The sequence below is a fragment of the Podarcis raffonei genome, chromosome 1 (assembly GCF_027172205.1).
Source record: "Podarcis raffonei isolate rPodRaf1 chromosome 1, rPodRaf1.pri, whole genome shotgun sequence".
NCBI lineage: Eukaryota > Metazoa > Chordata > Lepidosauria > Squamata > Lacertidae > Podarcis > Podarcis raffonei.
The window spans coordinates 3,080,045-3,102,406 of NC_070602.1; the positions used below are offsets into that span (position 1 = coordinate 3,080,045).

The window sequence follows — 22,362 nt, forward strand, 5'->3', positions numbered from 1 at the left end:
CTTTATTATTATTATTATTTTATTGCATTAAATTCAGAAAAAGAGTCTGTGTTCCCCAGGTGAGGCTGCAATGCTTTATCATTATTATTATTATTATTTTGTACAGTACTGAATTCAGCAAAAGAGTCTGGGTTTGGCTGTGTTGCCCGGCCAGGCTGCAGCGCCCCCCTCTCTCTCCCGATTGCCCTTATTATTAATATTATTTTATCACATTAAATCCATCAGCCAAAGAGCCTGGGTTTGGCTGTGTTGCCCCGGCCAGGCTGCAGCGCCTCTCTCTCTCTCTCCCCCTTACCCTTATTATTATTAATAATATTATTCTCTAATTAGCAAAAGAGTCTGGGTTTCGCTGTGTTGCCCGGCCAGGCTGCAGCGCCCCTCTCTCTCTCTCCGAATTGCCCCTATTAATATGATTATGAATTGCACTGAATCCATCAGCAAAAGAGTCTGGGTTTCGCTGTGTTGCCCAGGTAAGGCTGCAGCGGCTATTCACAGGCGCGGTCCCACTACTGATCGGCACGGGAGTTTTGACCTGCTCCGTCTCCGACCTGGGCCGGTTCACCCCTCCTTGGGCAACCTGGCGGGCCTCGGCTCCCCGGGGCTCGCCATATTGATGCCGAACTTAGTGCGGACACCCGATCGGCATAGCCCACAGCAGCCCCGAACTCCTGAGCTCAAGCGATCCGCCAGACTCAGCCTCCAGGAGTAGCTGGATTACAGGCACGCGCCACCGCGCCCGGCTAGAGAGGAGAGCGGCGAAACAGGCTCTTGGCTCGGCGCGGCGTGACGTCAGGGGAGGGGGCGGAGCTCGGGCGGGCGGGGGCGCGGCGTCAGGGGGAGGGGGAAGAGAGGCTCTTGGCTCGGCGCGCCGTGACGTCAGGGGAGGGGGCGGGGCCTGGGCCGGCGCGGGGCACCACGGGAGAGGCTCTTCCTCCGCCAGCGCGTGCGCAGTGGGGCGCGGCCTTTCCCTCCTCGCCCGGCGCCGAGCAAGATGGGGCACCAGCAGCTCTACTGGAGCCACCCGAGGAAGTTCGGCCAGGGATCCCGATCCTGGTGGGTGGGGGGCGGGGGGGGAGGGAGGGAAGGAGCAACGCCGCCACGAGGCGCCTCAGGGAGGGAAAGAGAAGGAGGCCCCTCCTCCGGGGGGGGGGGAGAGAGGGCAGCCAAGCCCGGGGGGGGGCTGAGGGGAGGGGGTATAGGGGGGGTCCCTCCTGCCCCCCTGCTGACCCCCAGGCCTCTTCCTCCTCCCCCCAGCCGCGTGCGAGGGAGGGAGCCCCATCGCCATGAGGCGCCTCAGGGAGGGAAAGAGAGCAGGCCCCCCTCTTCTGGGGCTCTTTGATGGGAGGGGGAGTGGATAGCAGGGGCAGCCAAGCCCGGGGGGGCTGAGGGGGCGCTTCCTCCGAGGGGAGGGGGGCTGAGGGGCTCCTCCTCCAAGTGGGGGAGGGGGCGGTACAGGGAGTGGGGGCTCCCCCAGCTGACCCCCAGGCCTCTCTTTCTCTCCCTCGTGGGAGGGGGGCTGAGGGGGCGCTTCCTCCGAGGGGGGGGAGGGAAAGAGGGGTCCCCGTCCCTCCCGCCCTCCAGCTGACCCCCAGGCCTCTTCCTCTCCCCCCAGCCGCGTGTGCTCCAACCGCCACGGCCTGATCCGCAAGTACGGCCTCAACATGTGCCGCCAGTGCTTCCGCCAGTACGCCAAGGACATCGGCTTCATCAAGGTGAGTTGGGAGGGGGGCAGGGAGGATGGGGGGGGCTCTGGGACGGGGCAGGGGGCGCTTCTCTAGGGAGAGAGGCCAGCGAGGACCGCCAGCCCTGAGCCTAAAAGGCAGGCAGAAGGGGCGAGGAGCCTGTGCTCCTTCCCCAGAGTAGAAAAAGGGGCCTCTGGGTCCTGGCGGTCACAGGCCCAGAGGAAGAAGCCATGGTTTGGGGGAACTCCAAGAGAAAGTCACACTAAAGGTCTTCGCTCTTCTCTCTCCCACTTTTCAGCTGGATTAAACATCTGTCCACCTGCAGAGATGCAGAGATGGCCTGAAGAGGACGGCAAACATGGAAGCTGCTTCAGCCGGATGAGACCCTCTTGCCGCTCATAAGATGCTTTTGTGTACAGAAAAATAAAAAATAGGGACTTGTTTGCCCGGATTCTCAAACTCTGATGTGATGCTCGTGATTTGACATAGTTCTGTAGTCAGAGCAAATAGCGCTTGGGAAGGAGGAGATGGCAGGGGTTGGATCCAGCACCCAAAAGGGTACTTGTCATCTGCCTGGTCATATCCATGGTATGAGTTAGGGGCCTAACTGAAGAGGAGTCTTAGTTACAGAGAGACTCCTCCGTTTCCTGACTCTTTCTTTTGTACCCGGTTGCTTCTCATAACAACATAAAAGAGTCCTGCAGCTGGTTCAGGCTAGTGGCAGCATCCCTTTCCTCGCAGTGGCCAACCAGGCACCTATGGGAATCCTTTAAGCAGGACCTTCCTGCTGTTTCCAGCAAATGGACTTCAGAAGCATGGTGCCTCCGGCCCTCCTTGGCCCTCACTTCCTCTTGGGTTCTTCAGCAGGAGAGTTGCAATGCAGCACGGGTGTCACCTCAGCAAGTTTATTGAATGTCAGGTTGGGTGCAGGGCATACGTTTCAAAGGTCCTGTTTTCTTCAGGCAGGGCTGGAAGTTGTCGTCTTCCTAATCAGCTTCACGCTCCCATCTTTTGTGCTTTATATTTTATTTCTATTTTAAAAAATAATTGCTGCCAATTTTACAAAGCAGATTTGTTGTACGATCTAAAGGGGTTTGTTGTGTGTGTTTTTACATCAAGAGAGGTTGGAACCACTTGCAGTTTCACTATAGATAACATTCCCCACATGGGACTGCCATTTTGTGTGGCAAAGTTTCTTGACTGGCATGATTTCATCCTTCCTTTTTCAACCTTGTACCCCTCAGTTCCCAAAGGGTAGCCTGAGCATGCATGCCAGTTGACCATAGACCCACAGTGCTCAAGGCATCTAGCAGCCTCAGCCTGCGAAGGAGCTAGAATTATAGGCCCAGCTGGTTTATAACCTCCAGACATAAGTTTGAATCTTGATAAGGTGATCTATGCAACAGCCAGTAGATGGCAGGAGAGAGAGAGATTATACCCGCTATTCTATGTATGTACATCTAGAATTTTTAAGCTCTGGAGTTGCAGCGATGAGACCTGCTGGAGCTCAAGACAGCTAGGAAGCCATTTTCTCTAATGCAAGCTTGGGGGGAGTCAGTAACGAGGAAAATACGTTTTGCAGGTGCTAAAATGAATGGGTAAAGCAACTGTAAAACAGGCAATGAAACGCCAGTTGAACCACTTCAATTCTAAGTCTGAATGTCATACCAGACTGCGCTGGAGGACCTCACAGGGCAATCTCACCACAGATCGGTGGGAGTCTTCCCCAGAAATCCACATGTTGAAGGGGTGAAGCTGGAGGTCCTGGGTTCAAGTCCTGGCCTCCGAGTAGGCTGAGGGAGTACCCTGCCGGAAACTGGAGAGCTGCTTTCTGCGCTAGAGAGATCAATTATTTCAGTGGTTTTCAACCTGTGTGCCATGGCACCCTGGGGTGCCTTGAAGGATGGTCAGGGGTGCTGTGGGCAACCCTGGCCTCTGTCCCTCTTTCCTTCCCTCCCTCCTCTGATGCCCTCTTGCATCTCCGCCTCCCGAAGGTTTGCATGGCAGTGTGTTGCAGCAGCCCTGGTTACAAGCTCCGCAGGCGCATGGTGCCTCTGGGGCTGGCCAGGGGGTGCTTCCCAGGCCCCTGTGGGGCAGTGTGAGGAAGTGCCACTCTTTGGAGCGGGGGGGGGGCAGCTCAAAGACCAGTGCAGAAGCTGCGGTTGCCCAGAGGAGGGTGTTCAAAAAAGGGTGTTCAAAAAAGGGTGAGGCAATGGGGTGACCTAACAGGGTTCCTGAGCCCCACTGGAATGCCGAAGAATGAATGGAGTAGGTCAAGGGAGCCGTGGACTCAAAAAGGTTGAAAACCTGAATTATCTGATTCAGTATAAGACAGCTTTCTATGTTCCTGCTAAATCTGTGGGAGGGAGGTAATTGGTTTGTTTCTGTTTGATTAGGTGTTTTGCTTTTGTGAACTGCCCTGGGATCTTTGGGGTGCTTTTGAGAGCCAGTATGGCATAATGGTTGGAGAGTCAGGCTGGGACTTGGGAGACCAGGGTTCAAATCCCCCACTCAGCTATGAACTTCACTAGGTGATCTCAGGGGCCGGTCACTGCTTTCTCTTAGCTTACCCTACCTCGCAGAGTTGTTGTGCAGAATTAATAGGAGAGAGAACCATGCACGCTGCCTAGAGCTTCTTGGAGGAAAAGGAGAGATATGAATGCAATAAATAAATAAATAGGTAAATGATGGTTTGCTGCTGGGGGTGGGGCACTTCAGTCTCCTAAGCGCTTTCTCTGATATCCAACACTTTTAAATTCAGCTTCTGAAAATAGTACTCCATTCACATCCTCTCGTAACATCTTCAGTTTGTGTCTGGCCAGGTAAAAATAGCTCCCTGTGCCAACTTTATGAACCACCTAGAAATAAAGGCCTTTATCAGCTCCAAGCCATCCTTGCACCCTCCTCTCACTGGGACCAGAGCTGGATTTAAAGGCAGAGCATCAAGTCAATATAGCATCCAGGGCCTTCCCAAGAGCCATTAATGGAATATGCCACGGGAGGTTGCTTAAACAGCTGCAGACATGTGCAGGACTAGCCCATGATCAGGCAGGAGAGAAGAGCAGAGAAGTCTGGCTTCTGGATCCATTCTCTTCTGACAGTAGTCAGACACTCCAACAGAAAGAAAGAAGCCCACAAGCAGGACCGGAACAGCAGCAAATCTCTCCTGGCTCCTGATTCAGCAACTCACGCTCATGAGCTCCTGCCTCTTGTTTCTGTGTGGATGTGATACTGTGCAATAGCAGCCGTGCTAAAAATTACTGGGTGATACCCAATTAAGCCACCCATTCATTTCATTTCCACGGGCCCCATTTTGAGCATGATTAATGTCCGTAGAGTTGGGACCCCAGAGAGTCATCTAGTCCAGCCCCCTGCAATGCAGGAATCACAGCTCAATAATCCTACATTGCCTTTGCTGTTGGGCGCAAGGCAATAAATTATGTGGATCATTTAAATGCCCTGCTGTCTCCCAAAGTTGCACGCCAATAAATTTTAAGAGGAAAGAATTGTTAAGATAATAGAAGCAATAAACAGCATCAGAATAGGAAAGAGCAGGAGATCAGAGCAAAGGGTTGAGAGCAGGGGGAAAATCCCTCGCAGGCCAAAGAGGACTCTGCAAGGTTTTCAGCTGGGGCAATCAGAATAAAATGCACTTTTTGACTACTGATTCAAAACCCTAAAATGCATTTTATATAACTGACTTTTAAATTTCTATTCTTTGCATATCCTATTGTTTTATTGCTATGGCCGCTGGCTGACGCAAATAAAGATTCATTCATTCATTCATTCATTCATTCACAAAGAGCAGCCGTGGAGACGTCTCCGATCTCTCCATTCTTCTCCACGGGAAGATTTCACTTCCGTTCCGGGGCGAAGGAAGGAAGCGAGCGCGGAAGTTCAGCCCCAGACGAAAAGAAATACACACAGTGAATCCTGCGGTGACTCTAACCTTTTCCTATCTCTATGCGAAGCCGTCGCTGGGGAAGGTTTGCTACTAAATAGCGCAGCAGCAGAGAAAGAGGCGGACCGGGGAGGAAGGGGGGGCACGTGCAGAGGTGAGATGCAGGAGATGCATTGCAAAGAGGGGGGGGGCAGAGGGTGGCCAGGTCCTTGCAAGACCCCCACCATTCAGCCCTTCTTGCAACACTCCCCCCCCCCATGTAAGATGCCAGCTGTGCAGCATCAGTGAATTTGTCTGGGGAGGGGGCGCTTTGCAACGATAGGGGAGGGATCTAGGCCCTTGGGAACCCATTGGGGTGGGAAGGGAGGGGGCAGAGACGGGTTGTTTCTGTATCTAGGTAGCCCTGGCTATGGAAATACAAGCGGAGGGAGGGTTATTGGGTTCTTGTTTCTATTTTTATTATGCATTTTATGTTTTTATACTGTGATTTTATCTTGTGAACCACCCTAAGACCGATGGATATGGGGCGGTAAAGAACTGTAAGTCGATTAAATAAGGCCAGGGCAGAGGGTGGGTGTGTTTAGAGAGGCATCTCCTTGGAGAGGGGCAGGTTGGGGGGGGCCCTGACCCATGCAGGCCAGGTGGGAGACCATTGACTTTACTCGGCAGAAAGCAGCTTTGCACGCTCTCAGAAGGACTCGCCCTCCATGCCAGGCAAAGCAGAGGTAGCTCTGCACCCTCCCTGGATCAGAGCCCTTTCTTCCCGGGAGACACATGCCCAGAACTCTAGTGGGAGCGTCCATCTGCCCTTCCAGTCCTCAGCTGGAGAGGCAACAGCTGGTTGCTGTGGTGAGCCTCTTCTTCATGATCTCATCTTATTCTGCCATAGCCAAGATTTTGAGGGATTTGAGCTGGAAGGTTTCTTCACCTTTCATCCACAGGAGGCCTATCTGACCACTTCCATTCTCACCTCCTTTTCTCCTCTTTGATCCTCGGCCCCCCCTGAACTTGACGATTGCAAGATGATGAATCTGGGTTTGGGAAATGGTTTACTTTCGAATTCACTCTGGGTGCTCCAACAGCAGAAAAGAGACTGTAGTTCTGGCTGCATTTACAGAATAAATAGGGTGGGTTTTTAAAAAATCTTTTGGAAACCCACTAAAACAGGCACAATGTCCATGTTATTTGCTGTATGTCCAGTATAGAAATAAAAGGCAAAGAGTCTTCTGGAGGCTGACATCTCCTTTGTTCCAATTCTGCCTTTCCTCTTCCTTGACAGGAGCTCAGTGCAGCTGTCCAGATTGCTGTCGTTTATTCCTGAGCTGCTGGAGTTACTGGCGAAGATGAAGATGGAGGAAGACGCTGCAACAGGATGCGCCCCAGAGGAGGCACTGGAGGGGGCAGGAAGAGACCAGGATCAGGATGCTGTAGACTGCAAACCCAAGATGGAGGACAGAAGGCAGCCCCCGGAATCAATGAGATCCCCTCAGAAAGCAGCTCCGCAGCCGGTGAAAGAGGAGCCGGAAGAGGGCTTCTCCCACCAGTGGGAATCCCAGTGGCAGGACTTTCTGAGGACGGGGGAGCCCCCTTACCAGGGCCCAGAAGCCCAGCCTGAGGAGCCCACGCTGTGGGGCGACACAAAGGCCTTTCTGGCCTCTTTTGAGCAAGTGGCTGCCGCCTGCCGCTGGCCCCGGGAGGAGTGGGTGGCGCGGCTCTTGCCGGCCCTCCGAGGAGAAGCCGCGTTGGCCTTTGGCTTGCTGGAGGACAGAGACCGGGAGGACTACGGGAAGGTGAAGGCGGCCCTCTTGCACAGAGATGCCCTCAGCCGGGAGAGGCGGCGGCAGCACTTCCGGCGCTTCGGCTATGGGGAGGCCAAGGGGCCCCGGGCCGTCCATGGGCGACTCCAGGAGCTGTGCCACCAGTGGCTGGCCGTCGAGAGGCACTCCAAGGAGCAGATCCTGGAGCTCCTGATCCTGGAGCAGTTCCTGACCGTCCTGCCACCCGATATCCAGGGCTGGGTGAGGGAACGGGGCCCCGAGACCTGCTCCCAGGCAGTGGCCCTAGCGGAGGACTTTCTGCTCAGGCAGCAAGGGGCCGAAGGAGACGGAAGCCAGGTGATTTCTCCGCAAAGTTCCTCTGCGGTGGGACTTAAGGATCTGGGTCCAGAAAGCGCACCCTCCAGGTCTAGTTTTTGGGTACAGCTGTGCCCACAGCCTGGCCTGGCCTGACCCTCACAGTTGCCCCACAGACTAAATAACAGGACACCCAAAATCTAGCTGCTCAAGTTTGCATTGCATTCCTATTTTCCCTTCCTTCCAATATAGGTAGGAAAGCCTTACTGGTTAATAACGATAATGATAATTTTATTATTTATATCCTGCCTATCTGACTGGCTTGCCCCAGTCTCTCTGGGTGGCTTCAAACATATATAAAGGTAAAGGGACCCCTGACCATTAGGTCCAGTCGTGACCGACTCTGGGGTTGCGGCGCTCATCTCGCTTTATTGGCCGAGGGAGCCAGTGTACCGTTTCCGGGTCATGTGGCCAGCATGACTAAGCCGCTTCTGGCGAACCAGAGCAGCGCACGGAAACGCCGTTTACCTTCCCACTGGAGCGGTACCTATTTATCTTTTTTTTTTTTAAAGATATTTATTAAAATTTCCAATTTTTATACAAACAAAGAGAAAAAAGCAAAAAAGTTTAAAAACACATGAAATTCACAATACTTAGTTTTCAATGACATATTTCCCTGACCTCCTCATACCTCCCCTTCTTGTATTCCAATTCAAATTATTTATTCAGCAAATCCTTATCTCAAAGCATTACAGCTAAAAACCCCTTGATTTCTATCCGACACCATTCAACATTCCTTAATTTTACAATATTTCTGTAGATAGTCCTTGAATTTCTTCCAATCTTCTTCCGCCGACTCTTCTCCCTGGTCACGGATTCTGCCAGTCATTTCTGCCAGTCCCATGCAGTCAATCATCTTCATCTGCCATTCTTCCAGAGTGGGTAAATCTTGCGTCTTCCAGTACTTTGCAATAAGTATTCTTGCTGCTGTTGTAGCATACATAAAGAAAGTTCTGTCCTTTTTTGACACCAACTGGCCGACCATGCCCAAGAGAAAGGCCTCTGGTTTCTTATCTACTTGCACTTTGACGTGCTTTCGAACTGCTAGGTGGGCAGGAGCAGGGACCGAGCAACGGGAGCTCACCCCGTCACGGAGATTCGAACTGCTGACCTTCTGATCGGCAAGTCCTAGGCTCTGTGGTTTAACCCACAGCGCCACCTGCTTCCCTTCAAACATATATAAAGACATAATAAAACATCAAACACCAAAAACTTCCCAATGCAGGGCTGCCTTCAGATTTTCTTCTAAAGGTTATATAGTTACTCATCTCCTTGACACCCGATGGGAGGGCGTTCCACAGGGTGGGTGCCACTACCGAGAAGGCCCTCTGTAAATAATTATTGCGCCTTTTCCTCCAAGGAGTTCCAGGCAGCGTATATGGCTCTGCTCCTCATTAATCCCCACACCAACCCCCTTGCGAGGCAGATCAGGCTGAGACGCAGGGGCTGGCCCCTCAAGGTCACCCAGGGAGCTTCCGGGCTGAGTGGGGATTTGAACCCCGGTCACTGAGGTCATAGTCTGACACTCTGACCACTACACCACCCTGCCTTTACGATCAGCCCTGGTCGCCAACCTTTTTGGGACTGGTGGGCACATTTTGAATGTTGAGAAAGTGCTGTGGGCTTCCACGGGGAGCGTGGTGTGGCATAATGCAAAATTAAGAAAAAATATAGTCGTTGCTCCTTCTCTCACCCACAATCTTACACTTGCCATGCAAAGTCACCCAGGTTTTGCTGGTCCTGACCGTGGGCATCACACAAAATTGATTTCGGACACAAACACATGCAGCACGTGAAGACCGCTAACAAGTATTAGCCTCTCTCACAAACACTCATATTGTACCTCTGTCTCTCTCGCACACTCCTCCCTCTCTCTGCCCAAGTGCATCTCTCTCAGTCGCACCCACAGAGCAGGCTGGAGAAACCCATCACCCCATTGAATCTCCTATAGATTCACGGGGGTTGCCAACCTGTTGCCCAGAGAGGCCTCTGCATTAGCTAGAAGATGCACCCACTGAAGGTCCTTCTCTTCCCTCTGTGGCCTCCACCTGGCCAGTTGCCCCAGGCAGAAAGCCTCCAGGAGCGCCTTCGCTCTGTCCTGCTGGAGCTCCCCTCCGGCTGGGGGCCAGTTGCTGTGGGTGGGCGACAGTCAGAGATGGAGACAGGCAGCCTGCGTCTGAGCCCCCAACGTGGCCATGGGGCTGCTAGGTCGAGACTGGCATAGCGAAGTGGGCCTCGGGGTCCAGGGGGTCCCTGTTCTGAAAGGCTTCCTTGCTGCTCTTTCAGGTGGCCTTTGAGGTGGTGGCTGTGAATTTCTCCGAGGGAGAAACTGCTCCTGCTGGTGGGGAGCAGGAGGGGGCCCTGTGCGCTGAAGCAAAGCAGGAGGAGGAGGACCAGGAAGCCAGCAAGTTGGGTAAGAGGGGGGTGCCTTGCTCCGGAGATGCTCTTGCCATTAGAATATCCAGGCCCTTTGGGGTTTCTAAGGGTGGGAGGCGGGGACAGTGCCCTGAAAAATCACTCTCTCGATGCAATTTGTATTTCTCTCTGGTGGCTCCCATTGTTATCCTCACCAATGCATTAATTGCTGGAATAATAATAATAATAATAATAATAATAATAATAATAATAATAATAAATTTATTTATACCCCGCCCATCTGGCTGGGCTTCCCCAGCCACTCTGGGCGGCTTCCACCAAAATATTAAAATACCGTAATGCATCAAACATTAAAAGCTTCCCTAAACAGGGCTGCCTTCAAAACTGCAAACAGATCTTATTTAAAACAAAGCAAGCCCAATACAAAGAAGGAGGCGTTCTTGCAGAGATTCATTCATTCATTCACTGGGAAAGCCTGTAGGAACAAATATATCTTCAATTGTTTCAGGAATGTGCAGATAGTTGGTGCCTGTCGTATCTCTGCAGGAAAGCTGCTCCGCAGAACAGGAGCAGCCATACTTGAAGCCCTGCTCTGAGTAACTGGGGGGGGGGGTAACTTAATTGCAGGATGGTACATACCTCAGGTGTACTGTGGCAAACGTCATTAAACCAAACATCCAGCAGTTATTTAGGTAAAAAAACCTAAAGATTGCTTGGGCCTCTCTCAACTCTTTTCTGTGAGCTTGCTAATGCTGTTCCCCCTACTGAATGGGTCATGTTATTGTTGGTTTGCTTATTAAATTTGTATATCACTCTCCCCCAAGGAGCTCAAAGTGGCATATGCTGTTATCTTCTCCCCCATTTAATCCCAACAACCATGTGAGCTGGGTTAGGCTGAGAGTGAATGACTGGTCCAATATCACCCAGTGAGCTTCATGGCCCAGTGGGGTGGAAAATTTGAACCCCGGTCTCCCAGGTCCTTTGCCCCATCACGCTAACCATTACACCACACTGCCTCCCCCTAACGTTCTGAATCTCCACCCTATATTTCCCCTGCTTTAAAACTCTTGTTTCTTTTCTCTAGCGCAGGGAAAGAGTCATTTGGGATTCTCTCATTTCTTACGCAGGCAAAGAATGGATGGCCGCACACGAGAGGGAGACGTTCACAGCGGAAGATTCGGGCCGAGCAGGGGTGTCCCTGTGGAAAGCGGAAGAGGTGGTTCCCCAGTGCCGCTTCCAGGAAAATGCTGACACCAGTCCGGAGAGGCCTGAGGGCCAGCTGAGGACCGACCCCGGAGGGGATGGAGACGCATCTGTACCTTATGGGGGAGATTACACAGCCCTCATTGTGACCACCGTCCAGGCAGGAGTGGAGACAGGGAAGAAGCGGAATACCTGCCGAGCTTACGGGAAAAGCTTCAGCCCGGGTTCCAGCGTGCTCAAGAGCCGCCGAGCGGGAGCCAAAGCCCACAAATGCCAGGTCTGCGGGAAGTTCTTCCTTTCCGGCTCCAAGCTCATCATCCACCAGAGGACCCACACGGGGGAGAAGCCCTACGAATGCTCGTCTTGTGGGAAGACGTTCAGGTCCAGCTCGGTCCTGTACCGTCACCAGAGGATCCACACGGGAGAGAAGCCTCACAAGTGCCCCGTCTGCGGTAGGAGGTTCGGCAGCAACTCCAACCTCAGTCGGCACCAGAGGATCCACACCGGGGAGAAGCCGTACGAGTGCGCGGAATGCGGGAAGAGCTTCATCCAGAGGGCCAACTTGAATAAGCACCACAAAATCCACCAGGGGGACGGAAGAAGCCGGGAGGGTTTCAGCACGAGCTGAAAGCGCAAAGTGGGTGTAAATTGTGTGCACACAGGAGGAAACCGCTTAAGAGACTGGATCGTGCAGCGACACTTTTCAGAGGAATATTTCAGAAAGGACACAGAAATTCCTGTGTTGCAGCGGGTTGGGCTGGATGACCCTAAGGGTCCCCTCCTACAATTCTGATTCCACGAATCCCAGAGGACTTTTTGTAACTGCTCCCTGTTCTGGGTGCATTGATGAGGTGTAAGATACCGTGGGGTGAGGGGGGCACTACTGTGAGTGCGCTGGCTGCTCCCCATCATTTGCTCACAGATGCTGAGCGCTTGGGAACGACCCTGGCAAGAGTGCTGTTGCCTTTTGCATGAAGACATCCGGTTGCACAGGCTCCCTATGAAGTGAGGCCTTGCTCTGAGCCCAAGGCAAGATTGTGGACTGTATTGTATGTTATGTGAAAAAAAGTAGGAGACAAATGTAAACACAAAATAATTTCAGTTGCATTCCTTCTTCAAAAACTCCCCTTGCTTTTTCTTCTTCTTTTTTAATACTGCCTTTCCTCAAAATCTCAGCCAAGGCAGCTTATAGTTTAAACATGTCCCTTTCATGTTGAGCTAAGGAGAGAGAATGACACCAATAACATGAACAGAGCAACAGGCAAAGCCAGCGGTCAGTGCAATTGTAGTGGAGCAAATTCAATGTTTTCATCAGTTAGGCAGAGAAAGGGCCTTCGCTCAGTGAGAAAGCATGTACTTGGCATGTAGAAGGAGCCAAGTTCAGTCCCCAATGGCATCTCCAGGGAGGGCTCTGAAATCGCGGGGGAGATGACACTGAACTAGTATCTGACTCTACCAGGCAGCTTTCTGGATGTGAAGTTGAGCATTCTGTTGACAGGGATCTCCTAAGGTTGCTTGGAGAGGCAGAAGGTTGTGCATTTATTTAGTTATTTATTTTTGTGTCCAACCAATTGATTCTCAGAGTATCCATCCCATTGAAATTAATGGACTTAAGTACGGTAGGTCCATTAATTTCTATGGGATGTATTCAGCATAACTAAGATCGCTCACTCCAGTAGCATTTCTGTTTGCCTGATGGGATGATCTCTCCTCCCTACCACCACCCCAGCCAGTTTTTGGGGTGGGGGCAGGAAGAAAAGTCCCATTGCACTCTCTGATGGGAATGAACTTCCCAGGGGGCAGCTGGGGGGGCCAGAGCTCAAGAGGGTGATGGATTAGATCTAGAACCTTAAGTCACTAGGTGGACTGTGGGTTGCCTCCTACAAAACAGCTGATTCTTCTCCAGAAGGGGCATTTTCATTGGTCCAGCACAAACTGAGTGATCCCATCTCTGGAGCAAAGGCACCAACAAAGCCCAAGTAAATGAACCAGGAATGGAACCACTGACCATTTTATTTTAATGGGAATTAGTTGAAATGACTGGTTTACGTATTTGTTTTCTCCAAAGAAGGACTTCAAATTCCCCAAACTTGACCAGCTCTCATGCCTGGAAGAAGTTGCAATTGTCTGTGGCCTGGACGATGGAGAGAAATTTTCAGGTAGCTCTTTCAATGTGCATTTGGATCCTCTGATGATCTGAGAATGGTCAGGCTTCTGCGGAGGGGTTACTGAATCCTCCATTATGATACACCCAAAATAGGCTGCTGACATGGACGTAGCCAGGAATTTTAAAAACCAAGTTATCTGCGACGCAATTGGTCAGTTAAGTATTTTATTTACTTGATGGGGGGCAGCTACCCCCTCTGCCCCCTCCTGGCTATGTCCATGACCCATGGCACCCTGAGACGCATGCACAGGCTAGTTAAAGGAGTCTGGTGAGTCACTGGGTACAAGAGCTAGGAAAACACTCCTCTTCCATGGGAGCAATCCTTTTAAAGGATAATCCAAGGGCAAGAGGATAGATAGACAGATCCACAGCTTGCTGCCCAGAAGAGCATCTTTTGGGAAACGCTGCAAATTGCCCCCTTTTGATGGCAGGAATGCTCAGGCAAAGACAACTCACCAACACACATAATTTAGCAGTGAACTGATTGTTTCTTTCCCCCTTGGGCTCTGACTGGGTTTCTCTCTTTATTCCAGCAGGTGGTGAAGGGAAGACCAGAAATGAGGGGAAACCGGATAGCATCTCATCAGAAAGAGGCAAGCCCGAGGAAATAAAGGGAGTTTTTGCTTCCAAGACGGAACAATGAAGCAAAGGGCAAACTAGATCAGAAAGAGGATACCACAGGTGGGGATAGTGAATGTTGTGCACCTGTTGTGCTCAGGTGCTGCTTGCAGGTTTCCCACTGAGGAATCTCATTGCGAGAACAGGATGCTGGACTAGATGGGGCCCCCGGTCAGATCCAGCAGGGCTTCCATTTTTTTATATTGATTTGGGTTTAGATGAATTTAGGGATGAACTTTTTTGTTTATCAGTAGTTAAGGCTGTGTTTCCAAGCCTTTTTTACTTGTAAACTAGGAGCGTCTGATGCTGTTTTAAAGATAAGGATCCTATTACCTAGTAACATCTGTATATAACTATGTAATTATCACTGTATTTACTCTTACTGATTAGGTTGTTTTTTCCTCTTCTATATTCCCAGCTATAAACTAGAATAAACACACTTTCATTCTAAATTACAAAGAGAACAATTTCTTTAAAGTGAGATCTACTTTTATTGCAGTGTACATCTACAAAATGAACACATATTTGGACTATCTCACTTGCTTCTGCTCATTCCAACTTAAAGTGGGTTTCCAAAAGCAGTCTACTTTTTTGAGCCATTCTATACAAGATCATTTTTTGAACAGTAGATGCCAGGAGCATAACCAAGAATATTCCACTTGCAGAGAATGTTTTCTACAAATCCATTTTGTTTAATGGGACCCATGAGATACTCTATGGCTAAGCCATGTAGCTTGGGAACATTGTCAAAAGAGCCCAGTAAAGTCCTGCTGCCAAAGCAGGGGCCTGCTCTGCTTAAGCAGTTGTAAGATACAACCCATATGGCATACAAAACAAGTAATGAAGAGTGTGGGTTGGGTCATAATAGAAAGAACTTTATACATGTGGGGGAGTATATTATTTGGAAGAGAGGTGTATCTGAAGAAGTGTGCATGCTCACGGAAGCCCATGCCAATAAGAAACTTAGGTGGTCCCTGGAAGGAATTTTTTTATTTTATTTGGAAAATGGTTGTTGACATAATTCAGCTGGTTTTGCATTTTTCACTATGTAAAAATACGCAAAGTATGTTTATTCCTATCTTTTCTGTATCATTTTAATTTTACTATGTCTGCTGCAAAAGGGAGCATGCTTATTATTTATTATAAATGGGCATCTAGTGGAAGGCTTACTTTTGAAAAATATTGGATGCCATCACAGGAAACCATTTTTAAAAAGTGGCTCCTAGAAGGAAAACATGAAATTGGTCAGGCTATGTATCCTAAAAACAATTTCAAAGGTGAAGAATGGAGACCGATAATCAAATGTTTTAATTGTAGAGAACATAAACCAAACCATGAATTAAGTTTTTAAAGAAACCCCATTTGCTTTAAAAATTAAGTGGCCCAAAGTAGAGATTCTTGAATAATACTTGCTCATACCATGGATATGGGCGATAAGATGACAAGTCCCCTTTTGGGTGCTGGATCCAACCCCTGCCATCTCCTCCTTCCCAAGCGCTATTTGCTCTGACTATAGAACTATGTCAAATCACGAGCATCACATCAGAGTTTGAGAATCCGGGCAAACAAGTCCCTATTTTTTATTTTTCTGTACACAAAAGCATCTTATGAGCGGCAAGAGGGTCTCATCCGGCTGAAGCAGCTTCCATGTTTGCCGTCCTCTTCAGGCCATCTCTGCATCTCTGCAGGTGGACAGATGTTTAATCCAGCTGAAAAGTGGGAGAGAGAAGAGCGAAGACCTTTAGTGTGACTTTCTCTTGGAGTTCCCCCAAACCGTGGCTTCTTCCTCTGGGCCTGTGACCGCCAGGACCCAGAGGCCCCTTTTTCTCCTCTGGGGAAGGAGCCAAGGCTCCTCATCCCTTCTGCCCGCCTTTTAGGCTCAGGGAAGCGCAAGGAGCAGGGCTGGCGGCCCTCGCTGGCCTCTCTCCCTAGAGAAGCGCCCCCTGCCCCGTCCCAGAGCCCCCCATCCTCCCTGCCCCCCTCCCATCTCACCTTGATGAAGCCGATGTCCTTGGCGTACTGGCGGAAGCACTGGCGGCACATGTTGAGCCCGTACTTGCGGATCAGGCCGTGGCGGTTGGAGCAGACGCGGCTGGGGGGGAAAGGAAGAGGCCTGGGGGTCAGCAGGGGGGCAGGAGGGACCCCCCTCGGAGGAAGCGCCCCCTCAGCCCCACGAGGGAGAGAAAGAGAGGCCTGGGGGTCAGCTGGGGGAGCCCCCACTCCCTGTACCGCCCCCTCCCCCACTTGGAGGAGGAGCCCCTCAGCCCCCCTCCCCTCGGAGGAAGCGCCCCCTCAGCCCCCCCGGGCTTGGCTGCCCCTGCTATCCACTCCCCCTCCCATCAAAGAGCCCCAGAAGAGGGGGGCCTGCTCTCTTTCCCTCCCTGAGGCGCCTCATGGCGATGGGGCTCCCTCCCTCGCACGCGGCTGGGGGGAGGAGGAAGAGGCCTGGGGGTCAGCAGGGGGGCAGGAGGGACCCCCCCTATACCCCCTCCCCTCAGCCCCCCCCCGGGCTTGGCTGCCCTCTCTCCCCCCCCCCCGGAGGAGGGGCCTCCTTCTCTTTCCCTCCCTGAGGCGCCTCGTGGCGGCGTTGCTCCTTCCCTCCCTCCCCCCCGCCCCCCACCCACCAGGATCGGGATCCCTGGCCGAACTTCCTCGGGTGGCTCCAGTAGAGCTGCTGGTGCCCCATCTTGCTCGGCGCCGGGCGAGGAGGGAAAGGCCGCGCCCCACTGCGCACGCGCTGGCGGAGGAAGAGCCTCTCCCGTGGTGCCCCGCGCCGGCCCAGGCCCCGCCCCCTCCCCTGACGTCACGGCGCGCCGAGCCAAGAGCCTCTCTTCCCCCTCCCCCTGACGCCGCGCCCCCGCCCGCCCGAGCTCCGCCCCCTCCCCTGACGTCACGGCGCGCCGAGCCAAGAGCCTCTCTTCCCCCTCCCCCTGACGCCGCGCCCCCGCCCGCCCGAGCTCCGCCCCCTCCCCTGACGTCACGCCGCGCCGAGCCAAGAGCCTGTTTCGCCGCTCTCCTCTCTAGCCGGGCGCGGTGGCGCGTGCCTGTAATCCAGCTACTCCTGGAGGCTGAGTCTGGCGGATCGCTTGAGCTCAGGAGTTCGGGGCTGCTGTGGGCTATGCCGATCGGGTGTCCGCACTAAGTTCGGCATCAATATGGCGAGCCCCGGGGAGCCGAGGCCCGCCAGGTTGCCCAAGGAGGGGTGAACCGGCCCAGGTCGGAGACGGAGCAGGTCAAAACTCCCGTGCCGATCAGTAGTGGGACCGCGCCTGTGAATAGCCGCTGCAGCCTTACCTGGGCAACACAGCGAAACCCAGACTCTTTTGCTGATGCATTTGAAGGCGACAAAATAATATTAATAATAAAGGCAAGGGGGAGAGAGAGAGGGGCGCTGCAGCCTCACCGGGGCAACACAGCCAAACCCAGACTCTTTTGCTAATTAGAGAATAATAATATTAATAATAATAAGGGCAAGGGGGAGAGAGAAAGAGGGGCGCTGCAGGGGCAACACAGCCAAACCCAGACTCTTTTGCTGCCACAATTATTTTTATTAATAATAAGAAAGCATGGGTCTATTAAATAATAATAATCAGAATAATAATAATAATAATAATAAGTGCAATTTGGAGAGGGGCGCTGCAGCCTTACCTGGGCAACACAGCCAAACCCAGACTCTTGCTGATTTTAATGCAATAAAATAATAATAATAATAATAATAATAATAATAATAATAATAATAAAGCATTGCTCTATTAAGGGAAATTCGGAGAGAGGCGCTGCAGAAAGAAATGCATTTATTCCATCAGGGGCAAATGAATAGATTCCATCAAGGGAACTCGCCCCCCGCCTTTGCCCCCCGGATCAGACAGAGGGTCCCTGGCCGCTTGCAGGAATCGCTCAGCCCGCAGGAGAAGCGACGGGCCCCGTAGACACGGCGATGGCGGGGAGGGAGCGGGCTGGGGACTGGGGGCCGGGAAAGGGAGTTGGGCGGCGGCTGGCCAGCCCCTTCTCCCCCTCTGGGCTGCATTTCTGCAAAGAACTTCTCCACTGGCCGGACTGAGCCCAATGGGCTCCTGCGCTGCGCGACCGCCTCCTCCTGGCCAGAGCGAGGAAGTGCCGCTCGGGCCGCGCGCATTTCCCCAGGCGGCCAGCAGGGGTCAGCGCAGCAGCGCACACGGACTGGTGGGAAGAAAGATGCTTTTAGGATCTTTTAGCTGCGGAAACAGATAAGCCCTTCCAGAAGTGGAATCCCAGGGTAAATGAGCAAGCTCAACTTTATTTAGAAATGGAGGAAAGCGTGATCCCCCACAATGTACAGTATATTCCGATTCCCAGACACAGGCCGTTGAAGCTGTCCCTAAACTGGTTTCCGGGTGTTTGGGACTACAAGTCCCATCACCCCTGATCATCACCCTTGCAGGCCCTGGTCTTCGTGGTGCAACCTGGAGTCCCTTGGGGCTCCAGAGACTGCCAGGATTTTGTGGGAGTGATTTAAGGTATGGTTACCAGATTTTTTTCAATGAATCCGGGGACACTTTTTTGGTTTTTGAAGCCGAGTAGCATCAGGGAGTCAGTAGTGGTGATGGTGAGGCAAAAGACCCTGGGCCCAAGCACACAGGCATATTGTATAAAGGTGCAAAGCCCTTCTTTCGCACCCTGTGAAACATAAATGTGAAACATAAATGCACCAGCGCTCCGGAGGCGCAAAAGCTGCGCACGGACAGGGAGAATCGCTCTTGCTCTAGTCTTGTTTGTTGTTTAGTCGTTTAGTCGTGTCCGACTCTTCATGCCCCCCTGGACCAGAGCACGCCAGGCCCTCCTGTCTTCCACTGCCTCCCGCAGTTTGGTCAAACTTATGCAAGTAGCTTCAAGAACACTGTCCAACCATCTCGTCCTCTGTCATCCCCTTCTCCTTTCTCAGGAGACAAATGAGGTGATCAGGCACTCCCATTTCTTTAAGAACTTGCCATAGTTTGCTGTGGTCGACACAGTCAAAGGCTTTTGCATAGTCAATGAAGCAGAAGTAGATGTTTTTCTGGAACTCTCTAGCTTTCTCCATAATCCAGCGCATGTTTGCAATTTGGTCTCTGGTTCCTCTGCCTCTTCGAAATCCAGCTTGCACTTCTGGGAGTTCTCGGTCCACATACTGCTTAAGCCTGCCTTGTAGAATTTTAAGCATAACCTTGCTAGCGTGTGAAATGAGTGCAATTGTGCGGTAGTTGGAGCATTCTTTGGCACTTCCCTTCTTTGGGATTGGGATGTAGACTGATCTTCTCCAATCCTCTGGCCACTGCTGAGTTTTCCAAATGCCAATCTGCCAGGCGGACTGCACTTTAAGGATGATTATGCATTACTAGAGGTAAAGCTGAGAAACATCGTTGTGGGTTGGTCTCTTTTTAATGAGCGCGAGGTACAAGCGCAAGCGAGGCTGAAGAAAAGGATGCAGTTAAGGAACCTGGCTGGTATGCACGAAGAATAGCCAGTGCTTTTTTCTAGAAAACGAGGTGCTGGTTCTCACCATGAAGTTGTTACAATAAATGTTGCACTTTTTAACAAAAAAAAAGTTGGTGCCGGTACTGCGTACCATTGAGTGCGCCCCCCCCCCCCGGAAGAAGAAGAAAGCACTGGATATAGCATTTGCAAAATCACCAGTCCGGCTTCTAGCCCCATAGCCAGTGCCTCTGAAAGTCCTTTGGTCAGACACGGCTCCTGACAGCACCTGAGAGACACTCTGTCCCACCTCCTTGCTAACAGACACACACGTGTAATTAAGTCGAGTCTTGCTAGGTGGGGTCACGAAGAAGTTATCCACCTGCTTGTTATTACTGATTTGTATTTCTTCCCTACCCTTCACCATAAAGTCCCATCTCAGGTTACAGCAATCTTTGTGACGTTAAAAACAGTGTAAAATGAATAAAAATGGTGTAAGATAAATAAAATGGTGTAAAATGAATAAAATGGTGACAGCAGTCACGAAATTAAAAGACGCCTGCTTCTTGGGAGAAAAGCAATGACAAACCTAGACAGCATCTTAAAAAGCAGAGACATCACCTTGCCAACAAAGGTCCATATCGTTAAAGTTATAGTTTTCCCGGTAGTGATGTATGGAAGTGAGAGCTGGACCATCAAGAAGGCTGATCGCCAAATAATTGATGCTTTTGAATTCTGGTGCTGGAGGAGACTCTTGAGAGTCCCATGGACTGCAAGAAGATCAAACCTCTCCATTCTGAAGGAAATCAGCCCTGAGTGCTCACTGGAAGGACAGATCCTGAAGCTGAGGCTCCAAGACTTTGGCCACCGCATGAGAAGAGAAGACTCCCTGGAAAAGACCCTGATGTTGGGAAAGATGGAGGGCACAAGGAGAAGGGGACGACGGACGACGAGATGGTTGGACAGTGTTCTCGAAGCTACCAGCATGAGTCTGACCAAACTGCGGGAGGCAGTGGAAGACAGGAGTGCCTGGCATGCTCTGGTCCAGGGGTCACGAAGAGTCGGACACGACTAAACGACAAAATGAATTACAATCAATAGAATAGGATGGGGCCTAAAAACATGTGTGTCAGGTGTTAAAGGCGTTTTAGGATGGAGGTTGGACTAGATGACCCTTGCGGTCCCTCCAACTGTACGGTTCTGTCATTCTATAAAGTCACTATGGCTGACGTACAAGCTCCCTGTTGATTCTGGCTTGCAGATGGAAATACGGCTTTGATCTTACCTGGGATTCCAGCAGGGGGCAATGCAGTTCAACAATCTATTACTATTGTCCCATACAGAAGGAAGCGGAAGTCAAGATATCAACATCAGCATTCCCGCAATTTGAGGCTGTAAACAATATTTCAACTATGAGCAATGACTGGCACATCTCTCAGTGATAAGTTATGCATCCAGAATTGTGCCATTGCCTCCAGAGGTTTCATCAGCATTTGAGGGAAGCTGTGGACACGGTACAGAACAATAACTCAGTGGTGAAGTCTTCTCAGCCTCTGTCCTGTATACCTGAAGGAGCGTCTCCACCCCCATCGTTCTGCCCGGACACTGAGATCCAGCGCCAAGGGCCTTCTGGTGGTTCCCTCATTGCGAGAAGTGAGGTTACAGGGAACCAGGCAGAGGGCCTTCTCGGTAGTGGCACCCGCCCTGTGGAACGCCCTCCCTGCAGATGTGAAGGAAATAAGCAGCTATCCGATCTTTAAAAGAAATCTGAAGGTTTAGGGACGTTTTCAATGACAGATGTTTCAATGTATTTTTAATCTTTTATTGGAAGCTGCCCAGATGAGCGGGGTAGAAATAATAAATTATTATTATTATTATTATTATTATTATTATTATTATTATTATTATTATAAATTTTAGAGGCCTGTGTTTGGATCAGCCCAATGGCTCAACTGGTCCAGAAAACCTCCGCACTGTGTCTAACCCACAAGCTGGGGGGAGCAGAACCGAGCTATTGTAGCACCCTGCTTGTGGTTAACACTTAGCTGGAATGAAATATTCAACGCAGCAATAGAGAAATTAAAATAATAATTTATTTGTCAGACAAATAAATGAGAGACACAGTGGTATACGGTTACCAAAGCTCTGCCCTGACGGTCAGCACTTATATTTCCTCAGTCCAGCCCCCTTGCTCCTCCTTTGGCTGCCTCTGTCCAATCAGCCTGGTTGAAATTCCTATTGGCTGTTTGCTAGAACCAATCATAAAAGATACACCCATTTCCTATTACCTTTTATGGGAGACAGAGAGCTATATTTTCTTCTATTTATAAATGGCAAATAAGTAGTCATATATCTTACATTTACCTCGACCAGGCACCTTAATTACCAGATAACCTTTGGCCCCTCTTGCCCTATTCCCTGCAAAACAGATGGCTAATGGTTCTAATTTTATCTTAAACAGAGATCTTGGGTTTACCTCCTCACACACCATCTATGAAAGATCTCCTTCTTTGGAGGTCTTTAAGCAGAGGCTCGACAACCATATGTCAGGAGTGCTCTGATGGTGTTTCCTGCTTGGCAGGGGGTTGGACTCGATGGCCCTTGTGGTCTCTTCCAACTTTATGATTCTATGAAATAAGAATCTAACATGAGAATCTAACATTTCTTACTTTCTAAATCCTTTGCATAATTACATTTAAGCCAATATATTTCATAACATATATAGCTTTTTAGAAGAAAGGGAACTTAGTAAAAGCTAAGCTAAATTCTAAGTTCTCTAAAGCTTCAAAGCAGTTTCAGAGAGCTGCTTTGCCTAGTCCAGCTGCTGTTTCTATTTGCCCTTTTAACCTTATG

The 22,362-nt window shown here is 50.9% G+C and overlaps 3 protein-coding genes and 2 long non-coding RNA genes across 6 annotated transcripts; 4 read left to right on the forward strand and 1 right to left on the reverse strand.

Annotated features, from left to right (window-relative positions):
* Nucleotides 1–922: 922 nt before the first annotated feature.
* On the forward strand, nt 923–2,141 carry LOC128402377 (40S ribosomal protein S29). Its single transcript, XM_053366433.1, has 3 exons — nt 923–1,053; nt 1,613–1,712; nt 1,981–2,141. The coding sequence occupies exons 1-3, from the start codon at nt 992–994 to the stop codon at nt 1,987–1,989; spliced, it is 171 nt and encodes a 56-aa protein (XP_053222408.1). The 5' UTR covers nt 923–991; the 3' UTR covers nt 1,990–2,141.
* A 3,428-nt stretch (nt 2,142–5,569) lies between these two features.
* On the forward strand, nt 5,570–12,097 carry LOC128411086 (zinc finger protein 24-like). Of its 2 annotated transcripts, XM_053383122.1 has the most exons (4): nt 5,573–5,737; nt 6,863–7,697; nt 10,002–10,128; nt 11,219–12,097. In XM_053383122.1, exons 2-4 carry the CDS (start codon nt 6,927–6,929, stop codon nt 11,920–11,922), a joined length of 1,602 nt encoding a protein of 533 aa, XP_053239097.1. In that variant the 5' UTR covers nt 5,573–5,737; nt 6,863–6,926; the 3' UTR covers nt 11,923–12,097. The 2 variants fall into 2 exon arrangements, with proteins under 2 accessions (XP_053239174.1, XP_053239097.1); XM_053383199.1 differs by lacking the exon at nt 10,002–10,128 and having other exon boundaries at nt 5,570–5,737; nt 11,176–12,097.
* LOC128411216 (uncharacterized) lies at nt 7,704–9,373 on the forward strand. The gene is made up of 2 exons (XR_008329737.1): nt 7,704–8,017; nt 8,901–9,373. It is a non-coding gene; the product is annotated as an uncharacterized LOC128411216 (long non-coding RNA).
* A 612-nt stretch (nt 12,098–12,709) lies between the features above and the next one.
* LOC128411181 (uncharacterized) lies at nt 12,710–14,531 on the forward strand. The gene is made up of 2 exons (XR_008329719.1): nt 12,710–13,453; nt 13,995–14,531. It is a non-coding gene; the product is annotated as an uncharacterized LOC128411181 (long non-coding RNA).
* A 1,096-nt stretch (nt 14,532–15,627) lies between these two features.
* LOC128411263 (40S ribosomal protein S29) lies at nt 15,628–16,833 on the reverse strand. The gene is made up of 3 exons (XM_053383487.1): nt 16,704–16,833; nt 16,072–16,171; nt 15,628–15,788 (listed from the first exon to the last, which is right to left on the reverse strand). The coding sequence occupies exons 1-3, from the start codon at nt 16,763–16,765 to the stop codon at nt 15,780–15,782; spliced, it is 171 nt and encodes a 56-aa protein (XP_053239462.1). The 5' UTR covers nt 16,766–16,833; the 3' UTR covers nt 15,628–15,779.
* Nucleotides 16,834–22,362: the final 5,529 nt, after the last annotated feature.

Bases quoted from the DNA above. Each gene is read 5' to 3' on its own strand.
- LOC128411263 (XM_053383487.1), bottom strand. From the start codon at position 16,765: ATGGGGCACCAGCAGCTCTACTGGAGCCACCCGAGGAAGTTCGGCCAG. The intron at 16,172-16,703 runs GTGGGTGGGGGG...TTTCCCCCCCAG, and splicing joins GGCCAGGGATCCCGATCCTG to CCGCGTCTGCTCCAACCGCC.
- LOC128411086 (XM_053383122.1), top strand. From the start codon at position 6,927: ATGAAGATGGAGGAAGACGCTGCAACAGGATGCGCCCCAGAGGAGGCA. The intron at 7,698-10,001 runs GTGATTTCTCCG...CTGCTCTTTCAG, and splicing joins CCGAAGGAGACGGAAGCCAG to GTGGCCTTTGAGGTGGTGGC. The intron at 10,129-11,218 runs GTAAGAGGGGGG...TTTCTTACGCAG, and splicing joins CCAGGAAGCCAGCAAGTTGG to GCAAAGAATGGATGGCCGCA.
- LOC128402377 (XM_053366433.1), top strand. From the start codon at position 992: ATGGGGCACCAGCAGCTCTACTGGAGCCACCCGAGGAAGTTCGGCCAG. The intron at 1,054-1,612 runs GTGGGTGGGGGG...CTCTCCCCCCAG, and splicing joins GGCCAGGGATCCCGATCCTG to CCGCGTGTGCTCCAACCGCC.